Genomic DNA, 17,908 nt, shown 5'->3' with positions numbered 1-17,908 from the left:
TTATGTCTGGATTCTCAATTGTGTTCTATTGGTCTATATATCTGTTGTTGTACCAGTACCAGGCTGTTTTGACTACCGTGGCAATATAATAGTTTCTAAAATCAGGTAGTGTGAGGTCTTCCACTTTGTTCTTCTTCTTGAGTAATGCTTTACTTATTTGGGGTCTCTTGCCTTTCCATATGAAGTTGGTGATGTATTTCTCCATCTCATTAAAAAATGCCAGTGGAATTTGGATCGGGATTGCATTGTATCTGTTGATCACTTTGGGAAGAATTGACATTTTCACTATGTTAAGTCTACCTATCCATGAGCAAGTATGTTTTTCCACTTATGTAGGTCTCTTTTGGTTTCTTGAAGTAGTGTCTTGTAGTTTTCATTATGTAGATCTTTTACGTCTCTGGTTAGATTTATTCCTAGGTATTTTATCTTCTTGGGGGCTATTGTAAATAGTATTGATTTGGTGATTTCCTCTTTGAGGTTCTCTTTGTTAGTGTAAAGGAATCCAACTGATTTTTGTATGTTTGTCTAGTATCCTGAAACTTTGCTGAAATCTTTTATTAGTTCTAGTAGTTTTCTTGTGAATTCTTTGGGGTTTTCTGTGTATAAGATCATATCATTTGCAAATAGAGATACTTTGACTTCTTCCCTGCCAGTTTGGATGCCCTTTATTTCTTTTTCTAGCCTAATTGCTCTGGTTAGGACCTCTAGCACAATGTTGAATAAGAGTGGTGATAAAGGGCATCCTTCTCTGGTTCCCGTTCTCAAGGGGAATGCTTTCAAAGTCTCTCCATTTAGGATGATGTTGGCTAAAAAACTAAGTGAATTTTAATGAAATTAAATAAATTAGATGAAAATTAAGTTAGATGCAAAAAGCCTGTAATACTGTAAGCATTCATAAAATATTAGGTTTTAGTTTTTGAGAAAATCTGAATTACAGACTAGAAGGCACATACCTGTTGGCTTTAAAAGTTTATTTTCTAGTGTTATTTCTCCAAAATGACCACTAAGAAAATGTTAAATAACGTATCAGTTTCTACTTATTTTTTTCTTTTCCTCTTCCTCTCTTTATTCCAAGAAATCTTCTCTTTATTTGTTAATGGAAAGGTGGATAGTAAAAAAGCCCAATACCCAAGGTTATTTGTTACCACTTGTTTTAAAGTTTTATTCAACCCATTAATGAGAAGAGCTAGTCTCTAGAGTGTTTGTAAAGCAGAAATTTACATAGTTAATTGGGAAAGAATTACTAAGTTAAATACAGAATCAATTGTCCTGTAGGGTAGTGAAATCACAAACTTTGGGGTTATCTTTCTTACCAAACTTAGAAAAAAAAATCACATCTTAGTAGTTTTTTACAATTTAGTCTTAAACTTTTGTAATTGTTAGCTGCCGTGTTGTCAGCCCCAACTCATGGCGACCCCATGCGCAATAAGATTGGACTGTTGTGATCCATAGGGTTCTCATTAGCTGATTTTTGGAAATAGATTGCCAGGCCTCTCTTCCTAGTTTGTCTTAGTCTGGAAGCTCCACTGAAATCTGTTCAGCATCACAACATGCAAGCCTCCACTGACAGATGAGTGGTGGCTGCACTTGAGGTACCATTGGTCAGGAATCGAATGTGGGTCTCCTGCATGGAAGGCAAGAATTCTACCATGGAACTATGACTGCCCTACCTTACAGGACTGTAAATTTTCTGGGCTCCAGTCAAACAAAAGTATGTCCCCCGAGAGACTCAGACAACTGTCATATTAGAAAATACTCTAGCATGGTATTTTTAAAAATCACGGGATCATTGATTTGCTTTATTTTCAAGTTTTTCATAATTTTCCTTCCACAGTAATTAACTGTGTTTTAGTTCACAGTAATTAAGCTTCTTCATTGCTTCACTCTCTCTTGTAGGGTACATAATTCATCTAATAACAATAATAAAAAGATGGGGATTTTCCATTTTAGGGAGAAGTTAGAAGGTTAACTAGAGCCTTTTTTTTTTTAAATAAAGGAAAAGAAATACTAATAGAGTGAAGGAAGCAGACTGATTGTGAAGAGAGGAGGGGTTAAGTTTGAAGGAGGGAGGAAAGAAGGGATGTGAACATGGGGGTAGAAGATGCTCAGATAATTTCACAGGCATGTTCTCTGTGGACTCCTGACTCCTTCCTTGTTCTTAGAACTATGACCCACTGTTCCCTGGGAAGGAGGAGGGGATGGCAAAAAGCTACCTACAGTCTGCAGAGAATGTTGATGGAATCCATGCCTTTTTGAGACCCCCTCCCCCTCTGTCTAATGTTTGTTCTCCATGGGTTCAAAGCTCTTTTATTTGTGCTTCCTTTGAAGTACTTAATAGGGGCAGTGGTGGTTCAGTGGTAGAATTCTTGAATGGAGGCAGCTAACAAAATTAAGACATTGCAAAAGTACTTGAGCAGGCCCTAATTTGTTCTCTTTTCATCCATAGTGGCGTAGATGTTCATTACGGAGTTACCTTCAATGGTGAGGCCATCAGCAATACCACCTGGGACCTAATTAGCCTTCACTCCAACAAAGTGGAAAACCATGGCCTTGTGGAATTGGATGATAAGCCCACTGCTGTTTATACGATTAGTAACTTCAGAGATTATATCGCTGAGACACTGCACCAGAGCTTTTTGTGGGGGAACTCTTCCTTGAATCCAGATCCTGATTCCCTTCAGCTTATCAATGGTGAGTTTGATAAGCTCTGGCAAAAAGTAATTTTCCTAAAGTACATGTGGTTCTGAGCATTCTCTGGTCTGCATGAGATAGGAACCATCCTAATGTCAATGGAGCTTTAGCCACGCAGCTATTTTGCATAGATTAATCAGAGGCTCTGTGGAATATTTGAAGACAGAGGCCACAAAGAGTGGGGAGAGTGGAGAGATAGCATGACATTTAGAAACAGTTTAGAGAAATGGGAGCAAAGTATAAGAAAAAGGAAGTTGTACCTGGGAGTATGAATTGAAACAGGTTATATAGTGCTGCCCAGGTAACTGAGACATTAACTCTCCAGAGGCAAGTCTGCTGGTAAAGGGTTAAAAGTCAGAGAGCAGAAGAGAAGAAGCAGGAAGGCTGATGGAAGATCTTAATCAAAGAAGAATTGATAATGGGTGCCAGGCAGAATACCAGGGAATCTAATACGAAGTTTGACATCAGATAGCTGTGGAGATGCAGTTATGATCCGAAATAAGCAGGTGGATATGGGGTCATCAATGGGAGAATAAATACTCTAGATTTAAAGTCAAAAGGGTGGCCCAGTCAACATGGAAGTAAAACTTGCAAAGAGTCTGGTTACTAGTATGCAACAGCTTAGCTCTTCAGGGATGCGGTGTGCTGTTAACTCACTTGCTATTTCATGAAGAAATCTCCATGATTTTTTCACTTATTGGTAGTTTAGCTTTTAAAAATATCCAGCAGAGTTTATTTTACTGAAGTGACTGAACATGGGAGCTGTCAAAGAGAAAAAGGTAAAAAAATTAGTGGTGGAAGAGAGTAGAATCAATTTGAAAGATAAGATAGAGAGATACTTAGGGAGGGAATTAAGAATTCTTAGGCTCGGGTTTGGGGAGAATTTTTAGGAGAGAAAGGAAAATCTTTGGGTAGTTGTGTGTGTATATGTGTGCATATGTTGTGTGTGTGTCAAAGAGAGCTATAGGGAGGGAGAGAGGAAGAGAAAGAATTTTAAACAAAAATTTTCTGTGTGTAATATGATTCCCTTCTCCCAAAATAAGATTTTTTTTTTTTTTCTTTTTGAGATCCTGGACTAAAACTTTAGATTAGTTTTTAATTAAACTTTGAATGCTGGACTGATGTTTCTTTAATGTGACACTGTGCAAAGACAGGACCACAAAGTGGCCTGGACTTTATATGGCTTACATAGGACTTTAAAGTGGAGAAACTCTTTTCAGTGGATAATAGTGGTATAAAGCTATCAGTTCTAAAGCACTAGGGAGTCATTGTTTTTTGGAGCAGGCAGGTACCCTGGGCTTCCATGCTCATTTTTCTTTGTTGAATCTTGTTGGAATACTTGGGCCAGATAAAATACTGAAAAGAGAAGAGGCTTGTAATAATCTCAGTTTGTTAAAGTTCTTTTGGCAAGGCTAATATAGACTAGCTGGGGGCTACTCACAAGGACAGCATATGGGCAGAAGGTTCCAGGAATCTGGATACTGGGATCCAACAGAGAAAAGATATAGCTAGGAAGTCATGAGCTGAGGGAGACTGAACTTAAATTAAACAGAAAATACAAGCACCAAGGTAGTAACCACGGTGGTGGGAGAATGGCATAAGAATTAAGGTATGAAATAGGCAAAGTGAGGTTGTTTAGGAAATTAAATCCACAAACAGCATAGCAGGGTCTTCCTGCTGGAGGCTACCAACAGAATGGAGCTACTTCCCAAAAGGTGTTCTAAAAGCCTGTTTAAATTTCCAGGATATCCAGCACCAACTAATTCGTGTGCTTTGGACTTTCATTAGATGTATTTTTGTATTGCTCAGAATTTTGTTCCTAAAATCCATTCCTATGCCAACTCACAGTTCTGAATGGCTGTAGCTTTCTAGGTAACGTGGTCAGCGTCTCAGAAGATATGATCATCCTTGATGTCGTGGAGCTTATTTTCCACATAAGACAAGATGATTGTTCACACAGTTGAAAAAGAGTTTTAGAAAATACACCAAAAAGAGTTTTTACATTTCTGGTTGATTCCTATATGTCAGGCCAGTGGAAGCAGGGGGATAAAGAAAGATTCTGCCTCTGATTTTGGTCCGATACACCAGAATACTTTCCTGGCAATCTCTTCTTTTTAAGTTTCGTTGACTTCCTCTTCCCCCCAAGCAAAATTAATTGCTTCTTTGTGTTTCCATATGTTGTGTATATGGCCCTCATGTAGTTTTATAATTCGTATTTATTTCTCTGACAGGGCATGCTTCCAGAGGAGAAACTTGGCTTTATTAATCTTTATAGTTTGGATTTCAGCAAAGTCTTTAGTAACTAGTAAAGATTCAGTAAATCTTTGTTCAATTAAATTATATAATTGGGATAGCAATATTGAAAAGCAATACTGACTCTCTTTCCTTTATTGCTTTTCAATATTGCTATCCTGATAAATAATAGTGTCCTAGTCCATTTTACAAAAGAACTTTCTGCCAAAAAGGGAATCATTTTGCATAATTTTCTACCATTCTTAGCATTAGTCAAACGGGTTGAAATTTCAGTTCAACATTCTTACTTAGAATGAAAAAAAATCAGTGTTAAAATAACTGCCTCATATAAATATTGAAAAGAGTAAAAACTGATGTGAGAGAGGAAAGGAAATAATACAGGAGTGTAGTAACTATAACAGTGGGAACAATTTTTATTTTATGTTGGATTCTTACAATTCAGACAGTTGTATTAATATAAGTACTAATATAAGTAAAAATATCTGAATAAAGTAGCAAGTGTTTTTAAGCCTCCCCTTCCTGTTCTTCTAAAATTCAAGCTGTTAGGAGAATGAACTTGGTTTGTAGTTGTCCCTGCACCTCTAGTGTCTTGACTAGAAATGTTCAATATTGTTCTTTCCTTAGTGAGAGAAGTTTTGCTTCCCCAAACTGAAGACCCAGTTTGGAACACCCAAAGTTCAAGTGTTCAGGCAACCACACCATCTATTCTGGTAAGTGTGTTTCTATGTTTTATGACTAGAACCAGGCCTTCAAGCTCCTCTTCGTACCTTCACCTGCTTACTTTGGCATAATGAATTTCCCCAAGCTGTTCCCATTTTAAATATTCTCTTGCATCATCTCTGGAATGTTATTCATAGTTGTCAGCTCATGGGTCCAAACTCCACACATGGTAGCAATCTTGTTTATGGTTCATAGTTTTTGGTGATAATTAAGCTATAAGTGACCACTGAGTTGTTCTTTAAGAGTCACCCAGAAATAGTTTTTTATAGCCAAGACTGTATATTAATTTACATAGGTACAGAGTATAGACTTTTGTTTCAAGAATTATATGGAGGAAAAGTTTAGATTCCAAAGTATATTAAAAAAAAAAGAAAAAAAATGTTTGCTGTCGCGTTGATTCTGACTAATAGGGACCGTATAAGAGGGTAGAACTACCCCATAGGATTTCCAAGGAGTGGCTGGTGGATTTGAACTGCCAGCCTTTTGCTTAGCAGCCATCACACTTAACCACTGTGCCACCAGGACTCCCCAAAGCATATAGAACAGTGTATATAAAATGGAGAGAAGAAAGAATAAAAATATAGGATAGCTGACAAATGACAGGGACTTTAAATTAGGCCTCATTTTAACCTGGACTGAAAATATACCCATTTGAACAGAAATAGCATGGAATGAGTTTTTCCTTTGTTCTTACCACTCTGTTCCATTGGGTACCCCCTACCCTCTTAACACCTCTACTCACTACTTCACGTATAGCAGGGCTGCTGGTAGAGAAGAAAGTAGCTTCCTCAAGTGCAATTACAACAATAATCACAACAGCCACAACTACAACACTAGAGACTTTCTTGTCTACAGTGAGCGCATGAATCTTTTACTATCACATAAGCATAGGAGGGGGACTCCCTTCTCCTTCTACATTCCCCACTCCTTCTACTTTCTTTTTCTTTTTTTTTTTTTTTTATTGTGCTTTAGGTGAAAGTTCACAGAGCAAATTAGTTTGCCATTCGATAGGTTGTACATAAAGTGTTCCACGACAATGGTTGCATTCCCTGCAATGTGTCAGCTCTCTCAGTTTCCAACCTGGGCTCCTCATTTCCTTTAGTCCAGATTTGCTACCCCTTCCTGCCTTCTTCATCTTTGCTTTTGGGCAGATATTATTCTTTTGATCTCATATAACTCATTGCTCTAAGAAGCATGTTCCTCTTGGGTGTTATTGTTTATTTTATGGGCCTATCTATTGTTTGGATGAAAGGTAGTCTCCGGAAATGGCTTCAGTACCAGGTCAGAAAGGTGTCTTAGGGCCATAGTCTTGGGGTTCCTCCACTCTGGTCTTTTTTGTGAATTTGATTTTTTGTTCTACATTTTTCTCCCGTTCTGTCCGAGACCCTCTGTTGTGATCCCAGTCAGAGTAGTCAGTACCATCTAGTTGTTCTAGTCTTGGATCGTGTAGGCTGTGGTTCATGTGGTCTATGTGGTCCATTAGTCCTTTGACTAATTGCTCCCTTGAATCTTTGGTTTTCTTTACTTTCTTTTCGCTCTGGATGAAAAGAGACCAATAGTTGTATCTTAGATGGACAGTTGTAAGCTTTTAAGACCCCAGATGCTACTTACCAAACTTCTTTTGAGTCTAACCTCTTTGAAATATTTCTTTTATTTTTATTATTATTTTTATTGTACTTTAGATGAAGGTTTATAGAACAAACTAGCTTCTCATTAAACAGTTAGTACACATATTGTTTTGTGACATTTGTTGCCAACCCTGCGACATGTCAACACTGTCCTCTTCTCAACCTTGGGTTCCCTATTACTGGCTTTCCTGTCCCTTCCTGCCTTCTCATCCTTTTCCCTGGGCTGGTGTGCCCATTTAGTCTCATTTTATTTTATAGGCCTGTCTAATCTTTGGCTGAAGGGTGAACCTCAGGAGTGACTTGATTACTGAGCTAAAAGGGTGTCTGGGGGCCATACTCTCAGGGTTTCTCCAGTCTCCATCAGACCAGTATGGTTTGTTTTTTTTTGGTGAGTTAGAATTTTGTTCTATATTTTTCTCCAGCTCTGTCTGAGTCCCTCTATTATGATACCTGTCAGAGCAGTCAGTGGTGGTAGCAGGGTACCATCTAGTTGTGTGGACTTAGACTGGTGGAGGCCGTGGTAGTTGTGGTCCATTAGTCGTTTCTCTTGTGTCTTTTGGTCTTCTTCATTCTCCTTTGTTCCTCATGGGGTGAGACCAGTGGAGTATCTTAGATGGCCGCTCACAAGCTTTTAAGACCCCAGACGCTACTCACCAAAGTAGAAAGTAGAACATTTTCGTTATAAACTATGTTATGCCAATTGCGCTAGATGTTCCCCGAGACCATGGTCCCCACAGCCCCCAGCTTGTTAGTAATTCGGTCCCTCAGAGAGTTTAGATGTGTCTGTGGAGCTTCCATGACCTTGCTTTGGACAAGTTGTGCTGTCTTTCCCAGTATTGTGTACTGTCTTACCCTTCATCAAAGTTACCGCTTATCTATTGTCTATTTAGTGTTTTTCCATCCACACCCCTCCCCTCCCTCATAACCATCAAAGATTGTTTCTTTTGTGCATAAACCTTTTCATGAGTTTTTATAGTAGTGGTCTCATACAATATTTGTCCTTTTGTGGTTGTCTTACTTCACTCAGGATAATGCCCTCCAGATTCATCCATGTTGTGAGATGCTTCGCAGATTCATCATTGTTCTTTATCGTTGCATATTTCTCCATTGTGTGTATGTACCATAGTTTGTTTATCCATTCATCTCTTGATGGGCATCTAGGTTGTTTCCACCTTTTTCGTATTGTGAACACTGCTGCAGTGAACATGGGTGTTGTCATGGATTGAATTGTGTCCCCCCAAAATATCTGTCAACTTGGCTGGGTCATGATTCCCAGTATTATATAATTGTGTACCATTTTGTAATCTGATGTGATTTCTTATGTATTGTAAATTCAATCACTATGATCTAATAAGATGGATTAGTGGCAGTTATACTGATGAGGTATACAAGACTGGATAGTGTCTTAAGCCAGTCTCTTTTGAGAAAGAAAAGAGAGAAGTGAGCAGAGACACATGGGAACCTCATACCACCAAGAAAGCAGTGCCGGGAGCAGAGCACGTCCTTTGGACCTGAGTTTCCTGTGCTGAGTTGCTCCCAGACCAAAGGAAGACTGATGCATCACAAGGACCTTCCTCCAGAGCTGACAGAGAGAGAAAGCCTTCTCCTGGAGCTGATGTCCTAAATTTGGACTTGTAGCCTACTGAACTGTGAGAGAATAAACTTCTCTTTGTTAAAGCCATCCACTTGTGGTATTTGTGTTAGAGCAGTACTAGATGACTAAGACAAATGTGCATATGTCTATTCGTGTGATGGCTCTTATTTGTCTAGGGTATATTCCTAGGAGTGGGATTGCTGGATCATACGATATTTCTATTTCTAGCTTTCTAAGAAAGTGCCATATCATCTTCCAAAATGGTTGTACCATTTTGCATTCCCACCAGCAGAGCATCAGTGTTCCAATCTCCCCACGGCCTCTCCAGCATTTATTTTCTGTTTTTTTGATTAGTGCCTGTAATATCGGGGTGAGATGGTATCTCGTTGTGGTTTGGGTTTGCATTTCTCTAATGGCTAGTGATCTCAAGCATTTCCTCATGTGTCTGTTAGCTGCTTGAATGTTTTCTTTGGTGAAGTATCTGTTCATGTCCTTTGCCCATTTTTTAATTGGATTCTTTGTCTTTTTGTTGTAGAGGTGTTGGATTTTCCTGTAGATTTTAGAGATTGGACCGTTGTTGGATTTGTCGAGCCAAAATTTTTTTTCCAGTCTGTAGGTTCTCTTTTTACTCTTTTGGTGAAGTCTTTTGATGAACGTAAGTGTTTAATTTTTAGAAGACCCTAGTTATCTAGCTTATCTTCTGGAGTTTGTGTGTTGTTAGTTATGGTTTGTATCCTGTTAATGCTGTGTATTAGAACTTCTAGCATTGATCCTATTTTTTCTTCTATGATCTTTATAGTTTTTGGTTTTATATTTAGGTCTTTGATCCATTTTGAGTTAGTCGTTGTGTATGGTGTTAGGTATGGGTCCTGTTTCATTTTTTTGCAGATGGACAGCCAGTTTTGCCAGCACCATTTGTTAAAAAGACTGTGTTTTCCCCTTTTGATGGACTTTAGGCCCTTGTCAAAGATTGAAATATTTGTTTCTTGACTTTAATCCAGCAATGAAAATTTAGGAAGCCTGCCCTAAACTCATTTCGCCATTAATGCACATTGTCATTTCTTCTACCCAGTTATAGAGCAACTCAGTTTTGAAATGTGAAATCAGTGGAAAGAATATTTTCATTTAGTTCCATATCAGGAAAAAAGGTTAGAGGGGGATTGACATCTGAGAACACAGTCATTGGTTGTTTATTTGTTCATTTATTCATCTGTTCAAATATATTTATTTTGTCCTTTATAAGTGCCAACTACTGGGGAAACTAAGATGAACAAGGTGTGGCTTCTGCCTACAGGAAGTTGGTAGTAGTAGATGGATTTCTAAACATACAAGGTGACGTAGACACTTTCATATAAGTCCATCTAGGGTACAGCGGCAGGGAGTGGTGGTTCTCTGCAAACATGACACCACAAGCCTCCATTCCTTCTAATCATGCTCAGCCTGGGCCTTCTCTGACCGCAGAAGATTTGTGATGATATTCCAGAGTCATAGTGTAAAGACAGGAATTTCTGTACAAGCCAGAGGTTACAAGCTGGAGGCAGCAAGATGCATCCAGCTACAGACATGCACCTTTGGGCCAAATTTTAAAAAATGAGCTAGTATTTTAAAATTGGTAAAATTTTGCATAAAAATATTGATTCACAGCTTCTATTGAAAACCAGAAAGACCTGGTACCACTGGGTTTACATTTCCTTGTGGGAGAAAGTGGCTAGAGCTCAACCATGGCTGCCCTTTAATGAGAGGCAAGCACTGACAAGCTGGGCTCACTATTAAGTAGTTGCATTTGCAGTTAAGCTAATTCTTTACTTTTTAAAAGAGTGGTGACTGTAGGGCATTCATCAAGAATTTCAGGAGACATGGAAATGTTAGTGGATGACAATAAGACATGGAAATAATCATCAATTTGAAGTGTTTGGTTATTACTTTTTTTTTGGTTTGTTTATATATTGTTAACAAGAGTCAACTCTACTATAGAGGTGAGTTTTTTTTTTTTTTTTTTAAAGCCAGGTTTTAAAAAATTATTTTAGAGGTTGAATATTAGGATATTGAATTTGACACATTCCTGGCATCCACACTTGGAAAATCACTTGTCGCACAGTATACTTTCTATAGCCCCAAAAAACTTTTAAATTGGCATTAGTAGAAGTGAAACTGGCCAGTATAATATCAAAATTGTTATTAAACTCTACTGAACTAAAAGAAGAATTCATGAGTTAAATTTGTTACTATGGGAACATCTATTCGTACAAAAATAAATGATGAAGTGCTATTCCTGGCATGTATGGTATTCACCTTTCATAATGTATGAGAAAGCTTCATTGCTATGCCATTTTTTAAAAGGAGGGTATTTATTTGGAATAAATCGTCTTCCTTCTTTATTTAAAAAAATCAAGTTGTTTAGTTTCACATTTTATGTAGCCTATTTGTGACTTGACTTTATTATTAAAAATTATAACTTGTTTTACTTTGAATTTTTATGAAATGAAAAGGAATTTGGCTGATAGATATATTGGAATAGGATATGTTGTTTGAGATGTTTCTTTTAATTGAGGATTTAGCTGCTTTCCTAATGTGTGTCAGGTCATATGCTCTGTCCGATAAAACTCAATTTCTTATGCATAGGCTAAAGGGCTTTAAGCCATATGACTTGGAATTTAAAAAAAAAAAAAAGAACATTTAGAATTTGCAGGAATGTAAATATGCTTGCTTCAGCTAGGAGCCTGGGTAGCTTTAACACATCTCTAGAAGTGGTTTTAGATTATTAAGAGAAAAAAAGTGAATTCACTGGTATGTTATGATCATCATCATAGTAACTAGTTTTATAAGGAGCAGAGCTTGGTATTGAGCAAGTGACACTATTGCTTTTCCATGAATACATTTATCATTTTAGGTACTAGAAAAAGAAAGAGGAAGGAAAGAAATTTTTCTTTATACAGGCAGTCCCCGGATTACAAACGAGTTCCATGCCTAAATCTGCCTTTAAGTCGAATTTGTACGTTTTAGGTGCGGTTCGTATCTAATGTCAGTTAAATGTTTGTCCTAGTATATAGTGTATAGTGCGCTTTTCTATGCATAAAAAAATGAAAGAAACACTTCCAGACACACTAAAACATCCTTAACATAATAATGCAGTAATAATAATATTTTGATGTGCGTTGCAAAGTAGCACCCTTTTGTTATTACAAACCATTGTAGGTACCTCAAATTTTTAATATAATAGGCTTTATGGGAGTTGGTTTGTAACTATGGCTTGTATATAAGTCAGGCGTTTGTAACCCAGGAACTGCCTATACACAATGAAAATTCCGTATAACCGACCTTTAAATATTAGAAAATCCCCTCAGTTCTCCGCATCTCCTGTGTATTCACCCCAGGTCTTGTAGATCTGTCGACATGTGCTAACATGCTATAACATAGACTGCTAAGTCTGTTGGCTCTAGTTTCTCCCCTATTCTTTCTTCATGTGTCCTAAGAATATCCATATATATCTCTGAACGAATAGCCTGGTGTAGTGAAAAAAGCACTAGGGCTGAGAATTCTAGACTCAGATTCTAGTTCTGATTTTTTCTCTATATTTTGTGACATTTGTCATGTCACTTCTTTGAACCTCAGTTCCTTATGTTTTAATAGGAGGTTTTATTATCTCTAATAGGAGAAGATTTTATTATCTTTAATAGAAGGACCACAGGATTCTTAAGAGTCCTTCTAGTTCTAACATTTGATGTTTTTGTTTATGTTCACATACATGAACCCCCTGCCCAACATAAAATTTTTATAAACCAAAGGATGTTCTTATAAAGCACCTGAGCCTTTGACAAGACAAAAACTGGTGTTTTTACTTATTTATTTATTTTTTTCCTTCTGTATTCTGGACCTCAATTTGTTGTCTTCTCATTTACCTGGAATCAAACTCCTACTTTCTCCAACTGAATCATGGCTTCTGATGAACCAGAATAACTTAGATCTTCTAGGCAGAAATATAAGGCAACTTAATGTGTTTATTTGGTGTTAGGTTATGTCGGAGCACCCAGCACACGGGTCAGTGATCACAAGCCAACTCTGCTACACCGAGTTATGTAAGATTAACCCTGCCCCTGGTGATTACATACCTCAATATACTAAAATTTACTAGAATATGCCAGAAGTCTTTTCTCTGATTAGATCATCTTTTATGCCTTACACATAATCCTCATATTTACTTCTGACCATGCACATTCTCCCAAGAGGTTATTTCTTATCCAGAAATCTTTCTCTTTCTCTGTAGCTCATTTGCAGTTGTAGCCAGTTAACAGAGGATGGCCTTCAGCTTCCTCTTTTACAGACATCTTACTTTTCTCTCATACATTTCATTTTAACATGCCCAGGTTAGGATGTGTCTTGCTTCTACTTCTTTTCTTTCTTTCTTTTTGACCAAAGTTACATTGCCAAAACTATTTACTACCATTGCACCATCCACTTTTCATCACCCTCCTCTTTTTTTCCAGATTCCTCATTTCTAAATACGTTTAACCAGAATGATGCCATTTTTTGTTCATTTTTTTTTTTATTGATTCTGATTCCTTCTTTGAGGGACATTTTCATTTTATTACAAATTATCTAATCACCTTTTGACAGGAATGAATCAAATTTTTATGGATTTTTAATTGCATTGCATTATCAAGTGAGGGGACATTTGTATAGCATAGCTCAGCCAGGGCAACAATAGTAACAGAATCACCTAGATGGTTCAAATGGAGATTCCTGGATGAACGATCTACTGATAGAAGTGTTGGCAGGGTTAGGGGAGCAAAAGAAGGATGCTGCGGTACACAGAAACTAGCAATAGTGGGAAGCTATTACCTTCCCTCGTATTATAGATGCAAGGGGAGGATATGCTATTTCTAGAACCCAATAAGAGCTGAATCTGTAATTGTGGAGGGACCTAGCTAATGTTAGAGACACATTATTGAAGCTGGGGGTGAGCAGGGGAGAAATATCCCAACCTTTCTCTCCTGCTATTTGATCTTCTGCTTGTGCCTCCCATTGGCCAAACTCAAACAGAAAACAGCTGGCAAGGGAGCATGGGTGATGCAGTTCACAGGGGTCAGCATCTCAGGACACAGAGCAGGGAAGAGAAGGGTCTGAGGTCTTAGTGGCAAATAAAGAATAACCAGCAGGGTGGCCCACTTAAAATATGAATACTGGTGTAACTGAGTTCCAAAAGAGTAAATGAGTTTACTTGACAGACGGCTTTTAATTTAAAATAAGGGATGAAACCAAGGGTGTCTCTACACTTAGCCAATGACCTTCTATTATTATTATCTTTCCAGTGCATTTGTCACTAGAGGAAGGGATAACTTATGACATGCATGGTGCTTTCTTCCCTCATGTTCCCTCTCCTGTGATTGGCAGAGTGTACTGTTCAAAGCTTCCTCATACAGACTCTTGATGGAGAGACAAGAGGAAGCACAGCATAAAAAACTAATTTTTTATTTCATGGTCATAGACTGAACTCTAGTCAGTACCTAAAATTGTGTGTTTTTCTTCAAAAAGTATATTAGGCTTGAGAGCGTATGTCAGTGAAAATCCACCACCCCTGATATGGAATTGACCAAATGGCAACTAACAAACATAACAGAGGAGGGGGGAGGAGGTTATATTCAGGGTTCCTTACTCTTAGTTTATATGGGCTTCACTTTGTTCATAACTATTCCACAAATTCTAGTCTTCTGGTATGTATATAAATGTAGGGAATTTCTTAAAGTTTCTAATTTATGAGACATATAACCATTCAACAACTAAAAATGTGTATTAGAAACCCAGGTTGGACTAGTGTACAGAGAATATGATCAGGCTGTATCCACTACTGGAGACCAATGTCTAGGTCCTACCCCAGACCAATAACATCAGAATCCCTGGTGTGTGGGGCCTGATTATGGTTTTTTTGTTTTGTTTGTTTGTAAAACTTCCATGTGATTCTAATGTCCATTTAAATTTGAGAATGGTTACTCTTTTTCTATTCTCCTTTTGAAGCTTTCATATACCTAGGAAATATTTTATGAATTCCGTTATGTGCATGACACTTCTTATTCTTTGTTATTCATAGCTCTGCATAGGCTGAGATGTATAAACTTCTGCCAAATGACATGGCCATTTTACTTATTAGCATCATCATTAAATAATTTTACATAGACTACTCTTCATAAAATAAAATAATTGGCATGTTGGAGGATTGTACTTTTCTATTCCTGAAGCTAAATTTTAAGACAAGAAGTGCTACATTAGTCAAAAGTCACTAGAAAGTGAAATTTGTATTTTGTAAGTGTGATGCCATTTCATAGGTCTTGCTATTCATTCAAGGCAATCAGACCACATTTTTTTTCTTATAAAGTAAAAAGAAAGTTTTATTTGGCATATATTCAAAAGGACAAAAGTGGGAAGTGGACAAGCATGCTGCCACAGCCATGTCTGCCTGAGTCCAAAGAATATCACAGAATAGGCAAGAATGGGAAAACGGACAAGCATGCTGCCACAGCCATGTCTGCCCGAGTCCAAAGAATATTACAGAATAGGCAAGAATGGGAAAACGGACAAGCATGCTGCCACAGACAGGTCTGCCCAAGTCCAAGGAAGGTTAAAGAATCATCAGTATATATCAATATCACAAAATGGGTAGGATCATTGAAAGCGTCACTTTTTCACTGATTGGCTAGAAATTATAATCTTACATTTTGAAACATCTTAACAATCATTGGTACGGGTTTCAGTTACGAAAGTCAGGAGGGTCTTCATTGGTCCAACAAATTCCTATTCACTAAATGTTAATAGAAAAAGACAAAAGGTGAGAAGTCCTTTGGGTTAGGTTTTATTGCCCTTTTGTGAAAACCTCCTTAAGATAATTTCTGAGATTGTCCCATCTGTTGTCTTATCTCAGGGCCCAGTTGATGTGTCTTTGTGAGTCTGTGAGAGCCCAGCCCCAGCTGGGTCACATTCCTCCATGCTCACGATCAGGGAATAATGATTCCAAATATTATTTTCTAAATCATTCCCTCCTTTTGATCGGAGATTGGAAGTAACACATTGATGATCAATACCTGGACTTAGTCAAGCTCCTAGATGGCAGCCATTGTAGGCTCTTTAAACTTATGGTGCTGGTTTTCCACCGGATACCATCTGCTTCTTCACCAGATTATTAAGTAAGAGCGATGTTCTCATCAATGGCATTGCCGGAGTGAGCAGACTCAATGTACATCAACATTTTAGCCTGAGGCCTTCTTTTGCCTTTTAGGTGTGTAAGACAATAGAGGATAAATTTTATTATGCCTAATACTATCAGGATGTAGACTAAGAATATTACTATCCCTTGCAGTAGTGATCTAGCCCATGTACTTATTCCTGATGGCAACCAACCAAATAGATCTGGTGTTTGTAAGGGTGTGACAATGTGTAATGAAGTAGCTTGCTGTCTAATTCTATGTATATCTTGTCTACAGCACAGACTACGCTTTCTTGGACTAATAAAAAAAATCTAAGGTTATTTTGTTAGCTCATGTCATCTTGGTTTATGAGATCAGAGATCACTTTTATGCTTATATCTCATCTGTTATTTGTCCCATAGTGACTGACAAATTTTCTTAAAGATTTCTCCAACTCAGATATACCATAAGTAGGAATTAAAGCTACCAACGATACCCCGAGTGTTGGACCAATGAGTTTTCTTCTGACTTTCATTTTACAATTTTAACATCACCTTTTCAATATTTACTAGTATTGTTACTATGAATACTTAAAGATAATCCTAAAGTTTCTGAAGTGCATTGTCTATGCATTCGTCAGGAATCTAAACAAGAGATTGCTTACACAAATTCACAATCAGTTGGAAAGGAATCATCTAAATTAGAAACATATCTACACAGAAACATATATCCATAAGGAGCACACAAAGTTTGTCTAGAAGAAACAGAAAATATAGAAAAATTTACATGTGGCAAGTTTTCATTAGAGAACTAATGATTAGCAAGATACTGCAGGATGGACCTTTCCTGTAGGAGGTCTTCAGTTAGTCTGTTTAAAACTTACTAAGTGTTCTTCCCAAGGGCAAGCTGCCCCTCCTTGGTTTACTTAGTAACAGTCATGAGTCACTTTCTCAGAACCAGAAATGGAACCAAAGACAAAATGGAGTCTGAGCCATGAGGTCAATCTCCTCTGAGAACCTGGTTTCTTTAAGATACATAATTTTCTGCATTGTAAGAGGGTGACAGTTTGATTACAAACATTACACAGGTATTTCATACGACATTGTCTTAAAGACTGATTAAAAAATAATTACTAATTTACCCTAAACATAAATCTGTCTGATCTTTGAAGTTAGTTTCCTAAAACAGACTAAATTCTTCAAAAAAAAAGCTCAATACCCAGAACAAAATGGTCTTACTAGTTTATCTGGACCATTGTTTGACTCAAAGTATCTTCAGGAACCAGTTTTTTTCTCAAAGCTCAGGGTTCAAGAGGACACCCAAAGGCAAATATCTCGTGTGGGTTGCCTCAACCTCCCTGAAAGCCAGAAATCTAGATTCCAGGAGAATTATATACAACTCTCTCATCATTTTTTCCTTTGGATCATGATCTGGTTATAGAATCTTTTATCAAAAATGCTCAATAAATGGTAATTGGACACTGGTTTTTAAGATCCCAGGCACCATATAGCAAACTAGGAAATAAAACAGAAACACTAACAATTATATTGGGCCAATTGCCTGAAATAGCCAATGAAACCATGACCCTAAGGTCTTTGAACCAAGGAAAGAAATCTCATGAGGTGTTTGTCTCTACATAAACAGCATCAGTAACTGCTTTTCATGTGCCTCAACAGCAACTACATTCTTCAAAACCTCAGATTGAGTATTAATATAAATACAGCAACATTTATCTATTGAGGCACAAACTGTTTTGTAAGAGACTAACAGGAAATCTAATGCTGTTCTATTTTGTAAAATCATAGCTCAAATTTCAGACAGTTCTCTGGTTATGATATCTACAACTT

At 37.5% G+C, this 17,908-nt stretch overlaps 1 protein-coding gene across 1 annotated transcript in view; it reads left to right on the top strand.

Annotated features, from left to right (window-relative positions):
• The window catches only part of IMPG2 (interphotoreceptor matrix proteoglycan 2), a 151,786-nt gene that overhangs the window by 107,458 nt on the left and 26,420 nt on the right, over positions 1-17,908 (top strand). Inside the window, exons 10-11 of the mRNA XM_023732866.1 lie at positions 2,447-2,691; positions 5,569-5,654. Coding sequence (XP_023588634.1) covers positions 2,447-2,691; positions 5,569-5,654 — 331 coding nt within the window. The remainder of the gene's footprint in view (positions 1-2,446; positions 2,692-5,568; positions 5,655-17,908) is intronic.

This window comes from Trichechus manatus, unplaced genomic scaffold (assembly GCF_000243295.1).
Source record: "Trichechus manatus latirostris isolate Lorelei unplaced genomic scaffold, TriManLat1.0 scaffold00055, whole genome shotgun sequence".
In the NCBI taxonomy this organism is placed as follows: domain Eukaryota; kingdom Metazoa; phylum Chordata; class Mammalia; order Sirenia; family Trichechidae; genus Trichechus; species Trichechus manatus.
The sequence above is the reverse complement of the archived record's forward strand: the minus strand, read 5'-3'. Positions and strand labels throughout refer to the sequence as shown.